This window comes from Grammomys surdaster, unplaced genomic scaffold (genome assembly GCF_004785775.1).
Source record: "Grammomys surdaster isolate TR1022 unplaced genomic scaffold, NIH_TR_1.0 125846, whole genome shotgun sequence".
NCBI lineage: Eukaryota > Metazoa > Chordata > Mammalia > Rodentia > Muridae > Grammomys > Grammomys surdaster.
Window position 1 is genome coordinate 3,027,145 of NW_021620672.1, and position 17,970 is coordinate 3,045,114.

The window sequence follows — 17,970 nt, forward strand, 5'->3', positions numbered from 1 at the left end:
TTGTATCTGTTGGTAGATCCTTTTCTTGTTTTTTAAAAGATTATTATTTATTATCACTATGTATTTGCATGTTGTGTGAAGCCAGAGGACAATTCTATGGAGTTGGTTCTGTATTTCCACCTTTTTTTGAGTTCCAAGGTGGAACACAGGTCACTAGGTTTAAGTGCTCATACTGAGCCATCTTGCTTGCCTAAGATCTTTGTTTTCTTATATATGTTTACATTTTTTCTTTTCATAATTTTTTATTATGTGTTTGTTGAGGGGATAGATGCACGTGTGTATTAGGTGTTTGTAAGTTGCCATACAATACTAGAACCCAAACCTGCCTCTTTTGCCAGAGCAATAAGTGTTTAACTCTGAACTATCTGTGTGTGTGCGGTGGTGGTGGGCAGGCGCACACATGGTGTGGAAGTCAGAGGACAACTTGCAAGTGTTAATTCTCTCCACTGTGTAGTTCCCAGAGATCTTCCTCAAGTTGTCAGGCTTAGTGGTAAGCATTTTTACTGACTCCTCCTCATCTTTCATCTTTTTTACTTCTTGGTGTTTTTTAGTTTAACTCTTTGGCATATATGCTATATAAAATGCTTCACACATTTGGATGTCTTCCTTGCATAGGGACCATGCTATTCTTCTTTGTATTGTTCCAGTTTTTTTTTTTTAAATATATATGCTGCCAAAGTAAGAATCCCTGTCCTTAGTATAAAAGGGTGTTGTTAAATATTTCTGCACCAACTGAAATAATCATATGGCATATATAATGTACCATATAAAATGTTGGTAATTCTTCCCCACTAAGTACTGAGGTTACAGGCATGCACCATTATAGTCAGCTTACTGATGAATTTTCATAAGTTGAAAATTGTGTGTGTGTGTGCGCGCGTGTGCGCGCGCGCGCTGATACACACACACACACACATTCTTTGGTGATGCGGTGTTTGACTTTAGTTAAAAGTTTGGAGGGGATCGGTCGTGGTGGTGCATACCTTTAATCCCAGCACTTGGGAGGCAGAGGGTAGAAGCTGGTAGGTCTCTGTGAATTTGAGACCAGCCTGGTCTGTAAAATGAGTCTAGTACAGCCAAGGGCTATTACACAGAGAAACCCTGTCCAAAAAAACCAAAGAAAAGAAAACAGAAACAAAAAATGGGGTTCCTGGAGAAATGACTCAACAGTTAAAAGTGCTGGGTCTTCCCGAGGACCCAGGCTGGCTCCCAGCATCCACGTAGTAAGTCAGAATCGTCTGTAGCTCAGGGTCTGGGAATCCCACACCAACTCTGGCCTCTGTGGCACCAGGCACACAGGTGGTGCAGAGTCATTTGTACAGGCAAAACACCCATTCACATCTAAAAACATTTTTTAATGCCTAGAAAATACTGACTTTTTCTATATGTTTTGTTAAAGTACTCGACTAAAGAATACTGTTTTTTCCTCAAGGCCAGATTTAATCTAGTTGGGTATATGCATTGTAATTTGCCTTAGTTCAGTTGATTTTTGCTTTTTAAAAATCACTAGTCTCCAGCAGAACATAACAAAAATTAGACTGTGTGTGTGTAGCCCTGAGCATTTGTAGTGATCAGAGCCAGCACATGCTCAACAGCTCTTCAGTGTATTTTACTCTCCTGAGTGAGTTGTTGCAGAGGGTGAGACAGTTGTGTTGCATACAGTTACTAAAGCATTGGTGACAGTTTGAGATATGTCAGACTGAAGTTTGCTCAGGGATGAGACTCAGCAGCAGGGTATTTACTGAGAACGAGCAATGTCCTGGCTTTAGTTCCCAGCTCTGTTGAGACAGAACATTGTGCATTTCAAAACTTAATTTCTTTTGTATGTAATAAAAAGAAATCCTATTTGTCGGTCTTTGAGGTAAGCTGATATTCTATAAAAGTTTGAATGAACGTGAGACTCAGGGAATATGTTTATTTTTGAACCTAACTACATTCTCACTCTCCTTGTGTTTAGGTCCCTTTAACAATCAGGAGATGGCTGAATGGTTTCAGGCGGGCTATTTTACTATGTCTTTGCTGGTGAAGAGGGCATGTGATGAAAGCTTCCAGCCCCTTGGTGATATCATGAAAATGTGGGGAAGGGTTCCTTTCTCTCCAGGCCCAGCTCCCCCTCCTCATATGGTGAGTATCTTCCCAACTAGCCTGGGATTCACAGTAGACACAGGACTGGTAGTTTCTCTTTGAAGGACAACCAGGGTTGCAGTGAAGAAGGGAAGAATGGTAGTTTCTCTTTCTCTTTTCTTTCTTTGATACAGGGTTTTGCAGTTTTACTGCTGGCCTGGAACTTGCTCTGCAGACCAGGCTGACCTCAAACTTGTGATGGTTCTCTCACTCCTACTAAGTTGCTTGGATTATAGGCATGAAGTACCATACCCAACCTGGTAGTTTCCTAGAAGGAAACTGAAATGATAGTGGATGTTTTTGAATGGGAGAAGTATATCCTGAATAATAATGACCTTTTTAAAACTTATCGTGCATTCATCTATGCATACTGTATCGGAAGTTTTCTAACTAATAAAGAATGAGACCGATATCTTATCCTGACCTAACCTGTAGGTCCTTCATGGTCTGACTCTTTGACTTTCAAATCTCATGTCAAAGCTTTTATCTGCTATGTTTCAACATGGTTGGCCTCTTGAAAATTCCTTATTTTTACTTAGAATGTACATTTTCCCTCTCACCTCTATTTCCTTCTTATTTTCTGGCTCATAAAATGCCTTAAATTTGAGGTTTATCCAATGATAAGTGCCACTACTGTGTTAGGATATTTTGAAGGCCTAAACCTTTAGCTGGAAAATATTTTCTCTTGAGGCTGGCCTTTTTCAGTTGAGTTGCTAGTGGAGGTTGCTAGGTGTGTGTCTGTCTAGCCTTCTGTATCTTTACTAAATTGGAGCAAGTAGTAGTTGTCCATTGATAAAAATCGATCATATTTAATTTACTATGAATACTGGATTTTTGCAGTAGCCTATTGTTGATTTACACAGCTATACTGAGGCTACCAGCCATTTTTTTTCATAGTACTTGTTTGATAGGTGACGGTGAATGTGATACATCCTCTGTCATTAAAGGATGACTCTGACTGGCCTGCTGACCATTATACTTTCTCTTCCATGATTCATACATTATTTTTGAGAATTGTTTATTTTCAATCCCAAGAACAATTACAGTGTGTCACTACTCATAGATTCAATTTACCTAACAAATATGAACCTTATTTCCTGTCTTAAAGTTGAGATGTGGCTTTGATGTGTTAGGAGCTAAAAGCTGCTCATGTGGTTCTTGGTATGCTCTCACCCCTTGTCTTCTCCAGTCACAGTCTGCACCTCTTCAGTTGAGGCTGTACCTAAGCCTCAGTCTGTACCCTTCAAGGGGAAACCTTTGGGAAGCTCAGCTTCCTTGTTAGCTGCTGCCTCCTTCCTCAGAGCACTGAGAAGAGAGCTGACTTGTATGAACAGTACTCTTAAAACTCAGGTACTCATGTGAAGTGTTGACTAGATCTTACTCCGGATGGATGTCTCTGAATTTAGGATTCTTCTTTCCCTAACCCATTGTATGTCAGATGCTTTATTCCAAGATATAATCAGTAAGTAAGAAAGATACAAGTTCTTACATGGTTTGCCCAGGGTTAGTCTATTATCGTAGGTTTTTATTTTTATTATTATAAACCTTTTATTTTTCTTTGTCTCTATTTTAACTTTACAAAACTAAAATTTCAGCCATCTTACTTGAATTACTTTGAAATACAAAGAAAATATAATTAGCCTATGTTCCCTCCTTCCAGTGTGTTACTAGCATTTGAAATATCTAATTTAAGGGAGGAGTTCTCATCCCATCAGCTGTTAGGTCATTTTACTCTTTTTCAGACTGTTCTGTTTCTGTGATTTCTATGTGATCTTTAAAACAAGCCAGCAAGATTTAGAGTGCTGGGCAACTTCTCAGTTACAGTAACAGCTCTGTAGATCACAGTTCAGCTTTTAGTTTGAAGTAGTAATGGAGGACAGTGCTGAGTAAGGGTCCTTTGTGACTTATGCTGGTAACACCACCTTATTCCACTAGGTGGCATTGTTTAGTTTTTAAAGATGATGGGGATTTTAGTTAAGGGTTTGAAAGGCACAAGTTTGGAGTAGGAAACAAAGGTCTTGGGTGTGTTGTGTTGTGTACTCACATGCATACATGTATGCGTGTGCGTAGGTGTGTGTACTTGTTGCCACTTAGACTCATTGCTGTTTATTTCATCATGCCTCTTCCTGTGCCTCTTTTCTCCCAGGGAGAATTGGACCAGGAGCGCCTGACCAGACAGCAGGAACTCACTGCCTTATACCAGATGCAGCATCTCCAGTACCAGCAGTTCTTAATCCAGTAAGAGCAGTGATGCAGTAGGATGCACTGCAGCACCCAAGGAGCCTGACATAGAATCTGCTCCAAGTCTCACCCGTTAGAGTGAGAACTCAAGGCTTCTGTGATACTTGAGTAGCCGACTAGTGACATACGTCCCACTGTCCGTCTCATTGTAGCTCACCTTTTTAAATGCTAGATTGCAGAGAGTGACATCTAATTAGGTTTTCAGGGTCTTTAATTGCTGAAGTAAGAGCCGAACGATCATTTTAAGGACTAAATACTTTCGGAGGGGCACAGATTAAAAAACAGAGGAGAAGGTGGGAAGAAGTCAAAGAGTTTGTTGTTAGGAATGGTGTAGAACAATGACCAACTCACTAAGGTTGTTATCTTACTTTGATTCATTTATTTTTTTGGGTTGAGGTAGGATTTAGCTATGTAGCCCTGACTGCCTTAAAACTCCTGTTCTGCAGCCTTAGTCTCCTGATCACTGAACTTGGGGAAAAGAAGGAACATCTGTGCTGGTAGATGACTGGCACTGTCTAGTGTTAGTAGCCTGCTGCCTGTTTTAAGTAAAACATTATTGGATCATATGACTTCATTATTTATAGATTGTCTGTGACTCTTCTTAAATTACAAGGGAAGAACTGAGCAGTTGCATCTGTAAACCTGAAGACATTTACTGTTTGGAACTTTCAGACCCAACAGGAAATATTACCCAAAAATTTCCATGCTGAAACAGAAAATTTGAGAAAATTTTGTAGAAGTGATTTTAGTTTTGTAGAATTCTTCATTTGGAAATAGGTGTCCAAATTTGTTTATTGTCATTTACAATCTGGGAAATCTTGTGGGTGTTCGCCAGTTTTTTGACCTTCTGCGATATGCAGTATGCACATATCACACATATCACTTGTTTCATATATACATACACATATATATCTGTCCTTCAGGATCCTTGATGTAGATCAAAAATGTTTGTGACTTTATAGAATTTAAAAATATATTTGATTGTTATTTCTGAGTGTGGTGATTGGGGGAGGAGATGAATTGGGTTTTGTTTTTCATTTTTTCAATCATGTGGACTATATGTGGGTAGATAGGTTATACTTTTTTTTTTTTAACTTTTGAAGACAACAGTATGCACAGGTGTTGGCTCAACAACAGAAAGCAGCTTTGTCATCTCAGCAGCAGCAACAACTAGCTCTTCTTCTTCAGCAGTTCCAGGCTCTGAAGATGAGGTTGGTAGTTATTTCATTATGTCACATTCTCTCTCTCTCTCTCTCTCTCTCTCTCTCTCTCTCTCTCTCTCTCTAAGTGTGTGTGTGTGTGTGTGTGTGTGGTTAATTTTACTTTTACCCATGATACTTGATAAAAAAATTGAGAATGCACACAGGGTGGTGGTTCACTCAGATTCCCAAACCATTAAGGCAGGTCTCTGGGTAAAGCAGTTTTGGAGACATTCTTTAATTCCTGCTACTTCAGATTGTCATTCTGGAGCTGAATCAGCAGTTACTGTTCCAAAGCTGTACTGTGTCTTAATCAAAGTGCTTCACATTTCTCATGTGGGTCTTAGCCTGTCCTATGAGGCAAGCAGGTTAATTGTCAGGTCCCTCCCTTTTTCCCTCCCTTCCTTTATTTATTGGTTTTTGAGGCAGGGTCTCCCTTTATTTATTTATTGTTTTTGTTTTGTTTTGTTGTTGTTGTTATTGTTTTGAGACAGGGTTTCTCTATATAGCCCTGGCTATTTTGGAACTCTTTCTGTAGATCAGTTTAGCTTCAAACTCAAGAGATCTACCTGCCTCTGCTTCCCATGCCTGGCTTGGTCTCTATTTTAAAGATAAGCAAACTGGACCCTTGAGGTACTGAAGGCTTGATTAACCTGACATACGGAAGGCCTCAGACATAGAAGTGGAATGCAGTTCTCGGGGGTCATCGTTGTTTTAAGACTGCAATGTCTCACTATGTACACCAGACTAACCTTGAACTCAGAGATCTTCCTGTCTTCCAAAAGCTGGGATTGCACCACCACACCCAGCTTTCATCAGTTTCAAACAGAGGCTAATACTAGCAAAGTAGAAGCAGGTAGATCTCTATGAATTTGAGGCCAGCCTGATCTATATAGTGAGTTCTAGGTCACCAGGGCTACATAGTAGGACCCTATCTCAAAAAACTACACAAGGCAAGAGCAGCAAAGCATTGGTGTTCTTAGCCAGATAACCCAGTAACCTGCTCATAGTCTAGGAGTCCCTCTGTATCTTATTTTCCAAGTGACAGGAACACATTGACTTTTTATTTCCCTTTTGCAGAATGTCTGATCAGAACATCATTCCCTCAGTAACTAGGTCTGTGTCAGTACCAGATACTGGCTCTATCTGGGAGCTTCAGCCAGCAGCCTCACAGCCTGCAGGTAAAAACTTAACTTTGCTTATGTCGCAACTGAATCGATTTAGAATGTAATAATCATTTATAGTAGTTCATTTTTTAAAACGTCCTAGACATATCAATACATTATTATTGAATTTTAAGAAGTTAAATCTTTAGTACATCCAAAAAAGGCTTTGTAGGAAGTACTTAGCATGTAAATTGTTTGAATTAGGTTTCCATTCTTGCTGCTCTAACTAATGTAGAATTTTTGTTTTTGATGTCTTCTCTGGGTGGGGATGGAAATAAAACCGAAGTACTGATATTCTCTCTGTTGGAGTTAAAGATGAATAATACCAACTTTGCAGGTGTTGCCGAATTTTAGGATGAGAAACATCCACTTTGAATGAATACCTTCTCTTGACCTGTTTTATTTATTTGTATCAAATTAGAAAACTTAAGAGTTGGGTTTTTAAAAATCTTGATAGTTGATGGAACAGTTTGTTGTTACTTCATAATATCTATAGAAGTGAAAAGCTTGAATAACCAGTAGTGCTTATTAAGAGAGCAGTTGCCTGTTGAATTCTTAGGACCTGTAACTTCAACAGTTTTTGTTTGTTCATTTGATTATTTTTTAGAGTTGGTGACATAGTTCTAGAGCTGACCCTACAGAGTATGACAATAGAGAACCTCGTGTCCTTCTGAAACCTTCTCGAAGGAGAGATTAACGAAAAACTTTCATATTGTGTATATGTTGTTTGTTTGTTTATTTATTTGTGTGTGGTTGTTTATTGTGTTTGTTTGTATGTGGGCATAGGTGACATGGTACATTCATGGAGGTCAAGACAATTTGTGGGAGTTGATTCTCCACTACCTTGTGAGTCCTAGGGGTCACACTCATGTCATGAGGCTTGATGGCAAGGGCCTTTTACCCACCGAGTCACTGTGCCAGCCACATTGTTCTTTTCTTAGTACTCATTTATACTTAGGGTGCTAAAATAGTATTCAGTGTTTTGAAGGCTCTAAGTATTTCAAACAGTTTATATGTAATCATTTTAAATACTCCCTTGGTTTTATGTACACAGTATTTAATTTGCATAAATAGATTGTAATAGGTATGCAGAGAAATAGAGTAATATCTGGGACTGTAAATTTAGTGGTAAAATACTTGTCTAGCATTTGCAAGACTGTTAAATCTCTAGTACGACAAAAAAGGAAAGTAGAGAATTAGTGTCAACAAATCTAGCTAACAATAAGAAAATAGACTCAGAAGCCTTTATTATTGTTTTTTGTTGTTGTTGTTTTTGTTTTGTTTTTGTTTTTGTTTTTTTGAGAGAAGGTTTCATGTAGCCTTGATCTAATGTGTAGCCAAGGCTGGCCTTGAACTCAAGATCCTCCTTTGAGCTCTACTTTCAGAGTGCTGGGATTACAGAAACTTGTCATCATACTTGGCTTGGAACCCCTTATATTTACATCTGCATCTGGCCCTGGGTTGTCTTTTAGGTTTGACAGATCAAAGATAATTTGTAAGACGTCTTTCTGAAGAGATGTAACTTACAACCATAAGATGAACAATTGAGTAGCATTTAATAATTACTTTATAGTGTGAAACCACCTGGTTCTCTACTTACATGGCTACTAGAAATCCTCTGAGGCATTTGAATTGTTGTATTGTCACATTTTTATCATGTTCCTTTTGGATGAAGACCTGTATGGAGTACAGGTACCTGTATGGAGTGGTACAAGGATGAGATTAGTTCCTTAGTAAATGTCTCATACTACATTTTCTTCATGGTGTATTAACAAGTATTGATGAAAACCTACCAGCTTAGTTTCTTTTAAACCAAACCGCTGGGCACATGGTGGCACATACTTTTAATGTCAGCATTTAGAAGGCTGAATCAGGAAGAACTCACATACTAGGCTAGTTCAGACTATGTAGCAAGGTAGCCCCATATGCTCCTCCCAGAGATAAGCAGTTGTGTATGATGGAGCACGTTCAAGTTCAGGGAGGAGCTCTTTTCATTATGCCTGTGGTTGTGTGACTGTGTGTTCTTAGACCTTTCTCAGTTTTGTCTTTTGTCTTGCAGTTTGGGAAGGTGGTAGTGTATGGGATCTTCCGCTGGACACCACAACACCAGGTCCTTCCCTGGAACAGCTTCAGCAGCTAGAGAAGGCCAAAGCTGCAAAGGTCTGAAACTTACTCTTTACTGCTGTGTGCCTGCCTTCTAGCTACAGTATGCAAGCCTTCATTTATTTCATTTCTTTCCTTTCCTCTAGCCCTGTTCTTTCTTTTTAGTTTACCTCTGCTTTGCTTGGATAAGTACATTTGTATTCTTTTTGTGTCCTTTAAAAAAAAAACCACTAAAGATCTCAGTTAAAATTGGTTAGTATTGAGATACTTAGTGATGATGGTCATATGTGTATTTTACTTACATTATTCGTGGGATGATCATTGTCATGAATACTCTTAGAACATATCTGCTGTGTTTATTAGATTCTTAATCTGTCACCTCCATTCCAACATTGAATCTTGATAGTCCTTTTCTAGTATCTTCAGGTATTAAACTCAAATGTTCAGCATGATCATTAGATCCTGGAGATGCTAACAGGCAAGTTTGGTTTAGAACTTTGCAGAAGAGGGTGACTATACCAGTGCATGGTGTGAGTCTAATGATTTCCTGATTCTCACACCCCTGTAGAGTCACACAGGATACATCTTACATCCCAAGTGAGTACTTGTCTCTTCATAGAACCCGGAGTGTGGAAAGGTCCATAGTGAAAGCTGTCTCCATAAATGAATAAGAGACTGTAGTCCTTTACAGTTCTTGAGTTTAGAACCCCTAGTTCCTCAGTTCTTTGAGCTGAGGACATGTAAGAATAAGGTCTTTGAGGTCGTCCTGTCGTGGGTGGGGAAGTGTAGATAAGGAGCAGATAGACTTGCAGCGTGCTGAGGGTATATGAGCTACTGCCCGGCTGAGAGAGGTGGAGGCACTCTTGACAGTTAGCAGTTCTGTTTTTTTTTAAAGATTTTGTATTTATGTATGTATGTATGTATGTATGTATGTATTTAAAATGTATTTATTTATTATATATGAGTACACTGTAGCTGTCTTCAGACACACCAGAAGAGGGCATCAGATCTCATTACAGATGGTTGTGAGCCACCATGTGGTTGCTGGGATTTGAACTCAGGACCTCTGGAAGTGCAGTCAGTGCTCTTAACCACTGAGTCATCTCTCCAGCCCCAGTTAGCAGTTCTAAATTAATTTGTACTTCAGGATTAGTAGGGGTTTGCTTTTATTTGTGACATGAATGCACTATTGCAACTCTGACTATCTTGAGAGTTGCTCTATATACCAAATTGGCCTCAAACATGAAGTAGACCTACTGCCTCTGCTTCCCAAGTACTGGGATTATAGGTGTATGTCACCATGTCCCAGCATGGGTTTTAAGATATGAAAATTGCAGTTAAAGAAAATAGTTCTGGCTAGATAGATTCAAGAACATTCAGGGAGCAGGTAAGTAATTTCATCTGACTGGGAGCCAGGGTACAATCTCGGAATAAGATGAGTAGAGCTGTCATGAGCACCTTGCATGTTTTGTGATAAAATTTATTTTCATGGCAAGGAATGCTGCCAGATCATCCTGTCTTCCCTCGTACCTTCCCCCCTTTAAGTTTTGAACTGAGGAATGTCGATAGATAATTAGGAGTAGCAAGGCTGGGTAAGACTCTTAGAGTCTTTAGGTAGGAAAGAGAAGACCTGAAGTGTAGTTGACAGTAGTGAGTTTAGTAAGCCCTGTGTTCATTCCTAGCATCCCTGCTGGTAGCTGTTGAAATCTTAAAAACATAGTTAGATCCCAGTAAGGAGTATTTAGTAGGGACAAGTAAAGAAATACCAGACACACAATTTAGGACACTTCTGATGTCACTCTCATGCTGACCACTTTGTGTTCTACATCTTAGAGATGTGGCGTGTCATGTCAAATGAAGAGGTGCTCAGCGTGGGAGGAGCCTGCATGTAGCTTAGAAGAGAGGACAGTGATTCACGGGCCCTGTCGGTGCATGTGATGAGAGATGGACCTCTCACCTCGCCAGTTACTCAGGGCTTCAGGCACCCCATGCTTGCTCTCAAGCTGACAGAAATTCTCTTTCATCATCCAGCTAGAACAGGAGAGAAGAGAGGCAGAAATGAGGGCAAAAAGGGAAGAGGAGGAGCGAAAGAGGCAAGAAGAACTCCGGAGACAACAGGAGGAAATCCTTCGGAGGCAACAGGAGGAAGAAAGGAAAAGACGGGAAGAAGAGGAGCTTGCTCGAAGGAAGCAGGTACATTGCTGGGCATTCTGTACATAGGAGAAACTCTGCTGCTTGTTGAGGGAGGGCCTTGGGTGGTGGCGCTCCCTTCCGTATTAAGAGGAACTGGAAGAGAAGGCTGTACTAGCAAGATTAGAAGACTTATCCTTCAGAAAGAACTTGTTTTCTAACAGCATCCACCGAAATGCTAATCATTAGTCTTTTTTAATTTTTCATAATTTACTCATAACCTAGTCAGATTTTAGACATTCTAGCCTTACTGATACAAACATGAAGTAATTTTGGTGTACAGCACAAATGTGCTTTCAAAAAACTGTGTGATGGCATACAGTATAAAATTTTGAATGTACTCAGTGGCGTCCTATGTTTTCATTGTTCCTGAGGCTGCACCCCATCCAGGTACAGGATTGCCTCATCTTCCCAAACTGAACATTCTTAACCCATGAAATAGTGACTCTGTCTTCTTCCCTGGCCCCTGGTGGCCACATTTTTCTTGCTGTCTCTATGATTTTGACTACTCTGGGGACCTCATTTAATCAAACAGCATTTGTTATTTGATGACTGACTTAAATTTATTTGTGTCATTCTAATAGCATATGATCAGAATTTCTCAAGGCTAAATACATTTGTTATATGTAGATAGCACATTTTGATTTACCCGTATGTGGACATTTGGAGGACTTCATATGTATATTTTGAGTATGTGAATAATGTTGCTGTAAACATGAGCATATAAATAATTGAGCCATCACCTTCAGCTCTACAGATATACAAGAAGTATATTTGCCACATGAGACATGAATTCTATTTTCTAGTTTTTTACGCGCTCACTTTCAGAGCATGAGGTTTGAGTGTCTTTTTGTCTTTCCCAACACTTGTTATTTCTGCTTGTTTGCTTTTGACAGTGGTGCTTTTGCCAGGTTGTATGGAGTCTTCATAGGGTTTCAGTTTTCATTTCCCAAGTGGTAGTGGGATTGAGCGTCTTTTCACATGCTCAGGTCATTCAGTTATACTTTTGACTTATCTTTGACTAAAACTTTGGACCTCCAGTCCATTTTAATAATTCTTTTTTTATTTTTAGTCCTCTGCTGGTGATTAGTATTTCAGAAACAGGGAAGAAAAACCCTCTCTACATAGAACTGTGTAGTTATCCCTAGATATATCTTCAGAGGTTTGATGTAAGGACGAAATACACAGATGCTCCAGTCTCTGATGTGGACTGTGTGTGCAAGCCATGTCACCCCCTGAGTACCCTAGATTACTAACTAATCTGCATGGTGTAACTGCTGTGGGAGTTGTTGTACTGTCCTATTAAAGACCAGTGACCCAGTAGAGATGCAGTTTTCCTTGTCAAATATTTTCGGTCTTTGATTGAACTACTAGTAGATAACAAAAAGGTGATTCCTTAAGAAGTAGGTGATTTGCACTTAGTGTTTCACGTCCTGACTTTTGACATTAATGAATTATGTCACCATTCATGCCAGATATTACTTATATGCACAGATCTACATCATCACAGTAGCTGTACAAAATTTGTTTAGCTAGCCCTCTATTGGGAGATACAAAACTTAGTCCCAGTGTTTTACTGTTTCCTAGGACATCTGAAAGTCTTTGCAGTGCTTTTGTTTTTAATCAGTGAGGCTTACTACTTTTTTATGATGTTTTTACTGTTTCATTTTGAGGAATCTGTTGTTCTTAACTTTAGTCTGTTTTTCTGCTGGAGTTTTATAGACTCCAGTGAAAGACTCCTCTGGTGGTCTGAAGTGTAGCTTTAGTTACACCTTTGTGCTTGTTGGCTGTAAGATGTTCTGTGAAGAACAGAAGGATCCATGATGAGACAAAAACAAATTTCTTGAGAGTTACACTATGCATCTGTGTAAGATAATGGTAAAAGGCTGGAGACATGGCACATCAGTTAAGAGCACTGGCTGCTCTTCCAAAAGAATCAGGATTTGATTCCAAGCACCCGCCATGGTTCACAACTATAACTCAAATTATCTGGCAGTGGCTCTCAAGTTTTCTTTTTTTTTTTTTTTTTTTTTAATTTATTTATTTATTTATTATATGTAAGTATTCTGTAGCTGTCTTCAGACACCCACAAGAGGGCATCAGATCTCATTACAGATGGTTGTGAGCCACCATGTGGTTGCTGGGATTTGAACTCATGACCTCTGGAGGAGCAGTCAGTGCTCTTAACCACTGAGCCATCTCACCAGCCCCGGCTCTCAAGTTTTCTAATGCTCTGATCCTTTAATACAATTCCTCACTCCCAACCACCAAATTATTTTGCTACTATTATAATCAAAATGTAAATATCTGATATGTAGGATATCTGATAATGTAACCAACCCCATTGGGTCATGACCCACAGGTTGAGAACCACTGTTCCGGGGGATACAGTGCCCTATTTTACCCTCTAAAGCCACCAGACACACATGTGGTATGCAGAGGCAGCCATAGCTCTTGCGTTAAAGTCCAACCTGGTCTACACAGACCAGGTGTAAGTGGTCTGTGACTACCACAAACCTGGGAGGTGGGAGAGATTAAAAAAATACACATTTAATTCTGCAGTACGCAGTGTTCCCTGTGTGATTCTGTGTGGTACTTAATGTTGGGACTTGAAGATTTTTTAGGAATACATGGCTTTTCTCACTTCACTAGATTTTGATGTACATCAATTTGGCATCCTTATAATATATGTTTTTAGTTGATTTTTAAAAATAGAATAAAGAGGGCTGGAGAGATGGCTCAGTAGTTGAGAGCATCGACTGCACTTCCAGAGGTCCTGAGTTCAAATCCCAGCAACCACATGGTGGCTCACAACTATCTGTAATGATATCTGATCCCCTCTTCTGGTGTGTCTGAAGACAGCTACAGTGTATTCATATATAATAAATAAATAAATCTTTAAAAAAAATAGAGTAAAGATAACATCAGAGAAAGCAAAGCCTTGTTCTAGTATCCTGTCTAGGGTCAGTAGTAGACTTGTGACTACTATCTAAGCCAGGATAGATTCCTTACTGTATTGCAGTGCACTAGTATTTTAAATAGGTGGGATTTATTCATCTTATTTCTTTTGGAGACAGGGTCTCATTATGTAGATCAGGCTGGCCTTGGAACTATAGAGAGCCTCCCACCTCTATATCCAAGTCCTGGGGTTTAAGACCTGTACTACTGTGCCCAGCTTCATTCGTTCATTTTCCCTAAGACAGGATTTCACTCTGTAGTGTTGGCTGTTCTGGAACTTGCTCTGTAGACCAGGCTGGCCTAGAATTCAGAGATCTGCCACCTGTCCTTGTGTCCTGAGAGCTGGGATTAAGTATGCCACCACGCCTGGCCTGTTATTATCACAATATACCTGCCTTTTCAACTTGACATGGTACTTTTCACTCCAGATCCTGTTCTATACGTACGGAAACTTTGTAGTCCATCACCTACTCCTCTTCCAGTACTGGTAAGCCAGAGTTTCACACACACTTCACTCTGTCCTTTTCTTCAGGAGGAGGCTCTGAGGCGCCAGCGGGAGCAAGAGATAGCGCTGAGGCGACAGCGAGAAGAGGAGGAAAGACAGCAGCAGGAAGAAGCTCTGAGGAGATTGGAGGAGCGGAGGAGAGAAGAGGAGGAAAGGCGGAAGCAGGAAGAACTGTTACGCAAGCAGGTGGCCAGACATGTGCTGTGCTCTGTTTCTTAAAGCTGGGGGGCCAGGGCAGCTCCGAACGATTTCTCAAGGCGCTCACAATGCTCACAATCGCCAAAGAACTGATTGCCTCAGGCTTATCATGTCTGTCTGTATTCTTTATCTCTTCAAATGAAACTTGTTTTCTGCGGGGGAAAAAGAAACATATCTTTCTGATTTTCTTCATCTCTATGGTAAAAGCACATTATGGTGTGGGAATTTATTTTTCCAGTTTGAGATAGTGTTGCTCTATGTAGCCCTGTGTGATTCTGGAACTCACTCTGTAGATTAGACTGCCCCCAGTCTCACAGAGATCTGCCCACCTCTGCTTTCCAAGTGCTGAAATTAAAGGTATGCACTGCCATTAAAAGAAAAATCCGTAATAGCATGGATTTCTAGGCTCTGTTTATATATATATATATATAAATAAATAATATTTGGTGGCATGCTTTAAAACACTTAAGTTTTTTAATGTTTGGTAATGTTTAGGTTTCCCCCCTAATTTAAAGTTTTAACTTTCTTAGATGTAAAATCTTTATATTCTGAAGACACATTCTTTGTTAAGTAAACGATTTACATCTTTGTTCTTAGACTGTGGCTTGTCTGTTTCCTTAGTCCTTAGTAGTGTCTTTTTTACAGTTAGAATTTTGTAGTTGTCTGAGAATTCATACATGAGTATACCATATTTCTACATTATTTTTACCCCTCCCTCTCCCCTCTCCAACTCCTTTGCCACTCCCCAACCCTTTGCATTCATGCCCTCTTGTTCTATAGCTACTTATATCTGTATACCTACACAAACAACCTCTCGAGTCTGCCTGGTGTTTAGACCTGACCACTTAGGACTGGGAAACCTATGGGGGAGTCGGGGAAGGGTGCGTCTGGAGAAAACTGATTCTCCTTCTCGTGGGAACCTTTGACTGGCTGTAGCCCTTTATATAGAGGAGAGAACTTCTCTCTGTAAAAGTTTTCTCTATTTATGTTGGTATGTTGATGTGGACTTTTCAAGACTCATGCAGTCAGCTATACTCTTGAAAGTTGGTATAGCATGTGTGCCGTGTCTCTTAAGACATTGTCTTAGAGCAGTTGTTCTTAGAGCAGTTGTTTGGCTCTTCTGATCTTACATGATGGTCCTTCAGCCTTAGGTGCAGAAGGTGTATTGTAGATGTCCCTCTTGCAGCTGCTCATATTATAGTCAGTAGTTCTCTGCATTTTGAACAGTTGTGGATCTCTGTAATAGACTACATCTACTGTAAAAGAAATTCCTTTGATAAGGGGTGGGAGCTGTACTTAATCTGTGTATAAGCGTACAGTTGGAAGCTATAATGATTTAGGAAAGTGGCAGTGTTACGTTCTCCACCAGGGCCTGTGACCACCCATTCTAGCTATGGGTTCTTTGTTGAGTTTATAGTACCAGGGATGAGTTCTCTCCTATTTAGCAGCCTTAAGTCCAATTAGATATCTCTTGGTTACTACTAAGATGTAAGTACCACTATTGCATTACTGGAAATATCTTTCCCAGCTTCCCATTGTTGTAGTTTATAGATTTTATAGCTGGGTAAGGTTTTTGATTACTTTTCTCATCTGGCAGTCTGCATAGCACCTTTTGACACCATGAAAGCTAGGGAGGAGGCTTCTAGTTAATACCAGCTTGATCTCTGTTTCTATGATCAGAGTGTGTTATGTCTTTAGCAACAGATTCTCACCTTCAAGTTCTAGATGGCAACCAAGGATGATGGTAATTGCCTCTATTGCTTTTGGGGGTCTCTTAGTCCCCTGACCAACAACTGGAAGGGAAGTAAGTGTTCCTTGCCTGGCACTTGGATGTTTGTTAGATTATCTGTGGCTCCTGGGCAGTAGGAACAGTATCTCTGTGTACTGGATGACAGCAGTCTGTGAAGCTGTCTTCCTTACTACTAGCCTGCAGTAGATTCTGAACACTCTTCTCAGTTTTTTCTTCTGCTCCATTTTGGTTCAGTCCCTATGCAGCTTAGGTCAGCTACTGGCTTCAACAGCTTTGAGGGCTTGTCTCTGGTGTGGTTCCTTCCATCATCCCTCTTGTAGGCCTGCTTTCTAACTACAGCCACTCCTTTGTCCTAGAATTCACACTTTTGGCATTTCATGTTATGTAGACTTTGTGAAACTAGATTGTACCTTCAGGAGAAAGGCTGCAAATTTGCAAATACTACATTTTTGGGTATTAACTTTGCAGTTCTGGGGATTAAATCTGGAGCCCTGTATGTATTAGGCAAGTGCTCTTCTATTGAGCTGAGTCTCCAACCACAGATAAGACTTTTGTTTCACTGTTTGTTGTTGTTAATTTGGTTAGATTGGGTTTTCTGTTTTGATTCTTTAAATTTTGTTAAATGCTTTTAAGTTACATCTGGGACTTTGATCCAGTCATGGTATTCTGACATTGAGGGAAACCAGACCCTCAAAGCATTGCATTCTAGTATTTAAGATAAACTTTATCTTTAGAATAGTTTTAGATTTTTCGAGTAACTTGAGAAAACAAGAAGGCACCCATATGTATCCCTGAGTATAGTTTCCTTTGTTGTTAATATTGTATATTAGCATGGTATATTAATAACAGTTACAAGGCCAAATAATTTTTTTGTTTTTGTTTTTTGTTTTGTTTTTTGTTTTTTGAGACAGGGTTTCTCTGTGTAGCCCTGGCTGTCATGGAACTCACTCTGTAGACCAGGCTGGCCTCGAACTCAGAAATCCGCCTGCCTCTGCCTCCCAAGTGCTGGGATTAAAGGCGTGCACCACCACTGCCCAGCTAAGAATTATTTATTTTATGTATATGAGTACACATTGTTGCTGTACATACCAGAAGAGGGCGTTGGATCCCATTACAGATGGTTGTGAGCCACCATGTGGTTGCTGGGAATTGAACTCAGGACCTTGGAAGAGCAGTCAGTGCTCTTAACCACTGAGCCATCTCTCCAGACTACCAAATAATTGTTATTATCAAAACTCCATTGTTTATTCAGATTGCTTAAGAGTTTTCTGAACATCCTTTTCTGCTGCAGTGTTCCATTCATAACTAATCACATTACATTTAGCTGTCACGTTTCCTTATGTCCTTCTTGGCTGTGACAGTTTACCATGCTTAATTTTTTGAAATATGTTTTTAATTGAAATAAAATTATATCACTTTTCTTCCTCCCTGTTCTCCCTCTTCACCCTCCTGGGTACCTTTCTTTGAATCCCTTCCATGCCCTCCACTCGTGTGTGTGTGTGTGTGTGTGTGTGTGTGTGTGTGTGTGTGTGTGTG

At 39.9% G+C, this 17,970-nt stretch overlaps 1 protein-coding gene and 1 pseudogene across 4 annotated transcripts in view; one reads left to right on the forward strand and one right to left on the reverse strand.

Moving 5' to 3' along the window:
* Gigyf2 (GRB10 interacting GYF protein 2) overlaps positions 1-17,970 on the forward strand; it is a 132,308-nt gene that overhangs the window by 95,122 nt on the left and 19,216 nt on the right. For all 4 annotated transcript variants that reach the window (XM_028789531.1, XM_028789532.1, XM_028789533.1 and 1 more), the window contains 7 exons: positions 1,958-2,124; positions 4,271-4,362; positions 5,469-5,576; positions 6,645-6,745; positions 8,790-8,890; positions 10,865-11,026; positions 14,514-14,672. In XM_028789531.1, the coding sequence (XP_028645364.1) occupies positions 1,958-2,124; positions 4,271-4,362; positions 5,469-5,576; positions 6,645-6,745; positions 8,790-8,890; positions 10,865-11,026; positions 14,514-14,672 (890 nt within the window). The remainder of the gene's footprint in view (positions 1-1,957; positions 2,125-4,270; positions 4,363-5,468; positions 5,577-6,644; positions 6,746-8,789; positions 8,891-10,864; positions 11,027-14,513; positions 14,673-17,970) is intronic.
* LOC114640646 lies at positions 571-668 on the reverse strand (annotated as a pseudogene).